At 42.7% G+C, this 6915-nt stretch overlaps 1 protein-coding gene across 1 annotated transcript in view; it reads left to right on the plus strand.

Moving 5' to 3' along the window:
* Positions 1-5949, plus strand: part of LOC119458454 (uncharacterized) — a 90668-nt gene extending 84719 nt beyond the window's left edge. Inside the window, exons 3-4 of the mRNA XM_049671221.1 lie at positions 5225-5250; positions 5791-5949. Coding sequence (XP_049527178.1) covers positions 5225-5250; positions 5791-5801 — 37 coding nt within the window. The 3' untranslated portion in view covers positions 5802-5949. The remainder of the gene's footprint in view (positions 1-5224; positions 5251-5790) is intronic.
* Positions 5950-6915: the final 966 nt, after the last annotated feature.

Genomic DNA, 6915 nt, shown 5'->3' on the forward strand with positions numbered 1-6915 from the left:
GAGTTACAGAATGGACACCAAGAGAAGGGAAACGCAGGCGAGGACGCCAGAAAACTAGGTGGTGTGATGAAGTTAGGAAATTTACAGGCGCAAGTTGGAATCAGCTAGCGCAAAACAGGGGTAATTGGAGATCACAGGGAGAGGCCTTTGTCCTGCAGTGGACATAAATATAGGCTGATGATGATTGGACTGTTTAGTTTCTTCCGTCATGTGATCCGTTGTGAGCCTTTTCAACAAGTTTGAAGAGTTTTTTTTCTTCAAATTTATTGATCTTAGACAGGCTCAGGGTTGTTGCGATAACGGTCAACACGTTGGGTATGCTATACTCTGGAATATCATGTCATCCATTTTACTTATAGCTGCAGATCTTCGGTGCCCTCCAACAATCTAAGATAGCATATTGAAGCGGGCTTTCTCTTCGCATATGCAAGTCTGATAGGGAATCTGAGTCAGGAAGCTTCTCAATGCCAATGAAAGACGCTAGTACCTGAATTCGTGAGGTTGTACTATGCATCGTGCAAATCTGCTTTTCGGTTGCCTCAAGTTCCGAAGGTGGCTAAGTTTGATTATCAGTAAATATTTGAAAGTGACGGCCTTTAAATAGATGTGGATATAATGCAATGCTATGAATAGTGCCAATGCCTCTTTTTGGTTGCTGAATAATTTCCTTGCAACTTGGTAACCATGTAATAGTTGTATCTTCAGCTGGTGGTTAACGGTCTCTCTGTGGTCTCTGTGGTACAACACAGGAACGGTGTCATATACTGGGAGGCGTACTTGAGAAGTTTAAATGCTAATGAGAAATTAGGAATGACTAGTACCGAGTTGGATAAGTTGATTCTTATCAGGTGATTCTTGCCTTTCTCACATTCCTCTGAGTGCATAAAAGCACACCTTTCGCATTAATACAGTCAAACAGTTTGTTCTTTGTGCATAGCATGGTACGATCGTTCGGAATTGTCCAGTGAGGGTGAGGGAAACATGAATTGCGTGTGTGTCGTTTAGATTCGTTTAGTGTGCTACTCGTTGGACTGGTTCTTCGTGCCATTTTGTCTTCCCTGAAGTAATTTTTGATGGCCGAACAAATTATTTTGCTAAATTCATTTATGTAGTTATTTATATTCACCTTTGCTAGCCTGATAATCAAGAACCTGAATCAAGAGCCTGAAAGAACCTGACCATCGCGTTTTTTTGTTCGTGAGCACATTACAATGTCACGTATATTGACTTTTGCACAAAGACGCTTAGGAAATCTTTTATAAATTTGTTCATTTTTTTCTGAAACCAAGCTGCAATGGGAACGGAATTATGGGACCAGTCATGTAGACGAAATGGTAATGAAACGTAAACTCCAGATTCGGGAATGGAGTTATAATGAAATGGCCACAAAGTCCTGAAGCACTAAACGTTGATTTTAGGCGGGAATCCCAAGTATGGAAATTTCAAAATTATTGAATAATTTTTTCTTATTCAAGTTACAACATTCATCTGCTTTTCCTGAATTCCAGATATTTCAGTATATGGGTGACCACTCCTGCCGCATTAAATAAAAACAACACGTTAGTCTATATAGTCTACGCTTCCGGAGACCAGTAATCATTTCTCAGTCGTCACGTTGAAGTGAATGTACCGACATTGACATTTAGTTGCCACAAATGATGCGATCTAGCAGGAGCATGATTGACCTATGACACGAAGATTCAAGTAAAAAAAATGGGAGAGGCACTTACTTCTACTTACGAGTGGTAATGCGAAAGCATAGCCCCACTGATGAAATGTTTTTTCCGCGCATTCCTTGTCCTCGCAAGCTCTCACCTGCATTCTAATTTCCCCTCGGTAAGGCCAAATCTAAACGCGCTCGCTTGCCCGCGAAGAGTTCATAACTCGAAGGACCGTTCAGCGGCATTCAATCTGTGACGGCACGTGTGCATTGCCGCACGCACTGGGCACACATTTACTCAATCGGAACCGTGGAGCCCCTCTGACGCCGAGGAAGCGTGCCTGTCTCGCGCTCCGAATCCCGGGTTTCCTCCCCACCTAGACCCAAGTTTACCAAATTTTCTTTTCAAATATAATAATTTACTTTGTTTAGCGGAAACTCTCTGAGAAACGCGAGGCTAATTGCAGCATTTCATGACCTGTTTTTACACTCTGAGCAGTCGGCCATTTTTGGTATCATCATTCAGTCAGCCGCCGACTGCCACGCCAGATTTTGGCGTACTGCGGCACATACTGCTTTCGCATCAAAAGTGACGTCGCAAACGATTGCAGCCGCCGCGTTTCCACGGTGACTTGGAACGCGAGCCATGTTTTTTTCGCGCTGTCCAGTATACAGAAGGTACGATAACAAGCGGCGAGAGAGGTGTGCTGCAAAAATAACATTCATTATTATGCTAGTAAATGTAAAGCAAAAAAGATCTTCCAAAAAATCATGTCCACACGTTTTGCTTGTATGTTAGTCATCGAAGTGACAGAAATATCTAGCTGGATGCATTGAAAGCATGACGCAGTGGTGCTATTTTGTACGAAGGCTTACTTGAATAAAAACAGTTTTATAAAAATAAATACTGGCGTTTAACGTGCCAAAAGTGCAATTCCATTATGAGCAACTGTCGCAGTGGGATACCTTGGAATATATTCGACTGTCAGGGGCTCAATAATACACACCAAATGAACGCTACACGTTTTTTTTTTGTCTATTACGGCCTCATCTAAGTGTATCCGTCATGGCCGGAAATCGAAACCGTCATCCTATATTCAGCAGTGCAACGTTACAGCCGCTAGACCACCGCATCGATGGTAAGCTAGCATGAGCAAAATTGGTACGCCATGCTGTTTGGAACAAGCGCCATGTTGGTCGGTGAAAAAAAGCGTACTTTTAAATAAAAAAAATACATAAGTACGATACAGCCAAATTTGGGTTAAAAGAAAGCCTCAATTATTATAGACATTTTATGTATTATGGTTGTGAAAAACTAAGCCTCTTCGCTGTTTTTTTTTAGAGTAACTAGGGAGGCTCTTTCATAAAAGGGGAAGTCTGGGGTAGTCTCTTATACTGACATCTTGGGGAGAAAATACTCGCAATAACTGAATATACCTTGCATTCACGCCATATGGGCTCTATGCCGTAAAACTATCGAAACTTGTTTTTATTCCAATCTCCTGACGTCAAATTTACGTAACCGCCGATGCAAGCGGCTATGGTGTTGCGCTGTTAAACAGGAGGTCGTGGGATCAAATCCCTGCCGTGGCGGCCGCACTTAGATGGTGGCGAAATGCAAAAAAACACCCGTGCCTGCCCCGTGCATTGGGGCAAGGTAAAGAGTGGGATACCTTGGAATATTTTCGACTGTCTGGGTCTCAATAATACACACCAAATGAACGCTACACGTTTTTTTTTCTATTACGACCTCATCTAAGTGCATCCGTCATGGCCGGAAATCGAAACCGTCATCCCATATTCAGCAGTGGAACGTTACAGCCGCTATACCACCGCATCGATGTAAGCTAGCATGAGCAAAATACTCCTGACGTCAAATTTTGACCTGGTGGTCAAAATTAATCCGCAGTCCCCCACTAAGGCGTACCTCATAACTAAATGGTGTTGTTGGCACGCAACATCCCGGAATTCAATTCAATTCAGCTTTCGGATATAGGTTCGGAAATCGTGGCCTCTTTCCACGGAAAGGTAAAAAAAAATGTCGTTGAAACGTATCCTCAGTAATTAAATGTAGGCTGAGCGACGTCGCGTCGTGATGAAAGGGCTAAAAAACGTTACCTGTTGCGCAAAAAAGAGAGAAAACCATTATACCCACAAAAATACATTCTGACTAACAGCTCCCGCAGCCAGTGAGAGCGATGGACGGGTAACTTAAAAACTTATGGGCACCTTAAAAAGGAGAAGTGTCCGGCTATTTAAAAAAAAAAAACTGCAGTTTTGTACCCCATATTAATGCTTATTTAACGAGCACACGTCATTTTGATGTGGCGAATTTTCATGCTTTTGGGGCACCGCGTAACATTGGGCGCAGCCCGAAAGCTTTTGACTAATAGCGGAAGGCTGGTGGTGAAAGGGTGTAGAATCAGAAATAATTATTTTTGTTTGTTCGGCCTCATCATGCATAATCAATGCAAACATGTCATATCAGATGAGGACTTTTTGTGGTTTGCTGACGTCATGTGATAGACAATTGAAGTGGGCGTAGCCCAAAAACAATTGTACCATTCGTGAATGGCTGCTTGCAGAAATTAAACAGACCAGTTTTGAATATCTTTATGTTACAGCGCCCATATTCGTGACTTCTATCCCGTGCAACTAAAATATGTTTGTTGCTAATATTTGACGAGCAAGAGAATAACACTGTCAGCTAAAAGTTAAAAACCGAATGGTGATGTAATGTACTCATATTTTATAGTAAGTACTTCAGGTAAAAATTTAATACTCATTTTGTATTAGTGCTAGCGAAATAATGTTCCTATAGTATAAGCACTATTACCAACGCCAGTGCCATAACAGGAACAAGAATGTGCTCTACCATCTAATTGCTCGCGCCGTGCTTCTTCTGACGGCTGAAGTAAAACTATTCACCACACATAGACAGGGAGATTTATGACGGTGAAAATGAAGGCAAACGTTTTTTTAGAGAGCGAATATTAGAGATACTACAGGCAAGAATGCGTCGCAGAGAAAACAAGTCAGAGAGCGTGTTTGTTCTTATGCCAAAATATAGCACGTGGCATCATTCGTTGTGCGTCAATTAGATGGTAGATGGTGTGCGTCAATTAGATGTTTTAGTGGCGAGAACCACGCAAGCGCAAGTATTAAACAGGTGTAGAGAAAGTATATGATTTACTAGAATTGGAGCAACGGAATAGATCCCTTCAGACATTCTATGAGTGGAAACGTCTACCTCTCTCGTTTCTAGGAGCAAAATAGAGTGAATTACGCGGATTTACACTATCCGGAATGGAGTGTGAACTGTATAGAGGGTCCCACTCTGCAACTCTGATCTTCATGACGACTATAAGGACGAGGCAGAAACGATGGTGGGATAATGATGACGCTGCAAATCGGCTATGGAGGTGACCTTGTATGATTTCAAGTACACGGAAACGCTGACAGCTGCACAAAATTTACAGCTTGAAAATGAAGACAATAAAGTTTACAGCACGACAATCAACAAGTGTAGGCAACCCCTGACGGATCCTTTTATATATTTTACAGGGGCTTTACGGAAAACGACGTGAAGAGTGAGTACTTCTAAAATTATTTTAATTGCTATAATAATGGCAATGTGCAGCTGAGTGATATTGTCGCAAGATGCGAAGAACGGCACACAGAACGACGGTGGTGAGACAACAAACAAGGCTCTATATTGAAGGCCCAATAATAATTGTCCGCGCCAACTTTATCTTCTTCGGAGAGAGAGAATTAAGCTTGCGCTCGTCTCCCTCCCTTCGTTGTCTTCTTTAGTCGTGACACTGCCTCCCTTCCAAGAAAGCATCGTCCCGATGCTTCATCGTGACGACGCCAGGATCTGTCCACGCGAATGCTGCAGTGATTTCATTCGGACCAATAAGGCTTCATCCGGACGACGTGCACAATCTCCGGTGTATGCCGTCGACGCCTTGAGGAATGTGGGCTATTTAGTCGTGACAATATATTCAAACAGTATGGTAAAGGTAAAACATTGTAATAGTTTAGAGTTGTACATTTCTTGTGTCACTGTTTTTTATGGCTTTTGCCTAGAGGTGTTCATGTTTTTTCATTGATTCTGTCTTTTCTTGCAGGCCAGAATTGAACCTCCCGACGATGCCTAATATCAACTCTAGAGGAATAACACTTTTCGTGACGCTCACGGTTGTTCTTCGGTGGAGGCAATACTGAAGCAATAATCAAATTTAAGTAGCTGGAATATTTTTGCAAAAGCTGTACATACTGGGAAGATAATAAAGATAAAACTTAATTTTTTACAGCACTTACTGGTGCCAATTTCACCGGAGACAACGCAAGAACGCAGGGCAAGCACAAATTGTCTGCTCTCGGCGGAGTTAGTTGGGCGGCACGGTTTTCATGACTTCTGGCTTATTTCCCGCGTTCTTTTCGTCGAAACATGTCTCCATAAACTTGCACCTGAGCCTTCAGTTTCACTGAATGTAACTCATAAAAGAAAGTTCGCCAGAGACTCTTAAGACTGCTAACATGTGGGAATATACCGCTTGTAGACCTCACAACGTCATGAACGCGCTCATTTTGTAGACCCGTTACGTGACACCGCGCCACGTCCTACCCAATGGCTGCGCCGTCACGGGCCCAAAGACGCAGGTACTAGGCCACACCTTTCCTCAGGCACATGGCTACGACGTGACGTGTGCAGTGAAGAACACACTAAGCACAGAACCATGGAGCCGCCATGGAGTCGGGGATGCGTGCTCTTCCTGCACCCCAGGATTCCATTACTCCCCAGAACGTAATGTGCCAAAATTTCTTTTCAAAGCAATTATTTACTTTGTTTACTGGAGCCTCCCTGAGTAACTTGACGTCAATCCGGGGATTTTGGACCTGTTTTGACTCCTTGCGCCGTCGGCCATATTTGGTACTATATTTCGGTCACGCCGACTACATTTTCGCGTAATGGGGCATATAGTGCTTTTATGCTTTTGCATTCAAAACAAGACCAAACAGTCGTTGTCGGAGTCCCATCCATTGCCTGATAGGTAGCTTACGCTTCGATTTCAAGATAAAGCAAACTCATGTTTTCCCACTTGATTCTGAGTTGTCATGGTTGACTAAGGTGACATTATGAACAATTAAACGATTCATGCACATTATTTAAAACATGTTGCACCTGCAAGCAGTTGCGAGTGAGCTGATTATACCAATCTTGCTGAACACATAATTAATCGCTGGCTTCA

This window comes from Dermacentor silvarum, chromosome 7 (genome assembly GCF_013339745.2).
Source record: "Dermacentor silvarum isolate Dsil-2018 chromosome 7, BIME_Dsil_1.4, whole genome shotgun sequence".
In the NCBI taxonomy this organism is placed as follows: Eukaryota; Metazoa; Arthropoda; class Arachnida; order Ixodida; family Ixodidae; genus Dermacentor; species Dermacentor silvarum.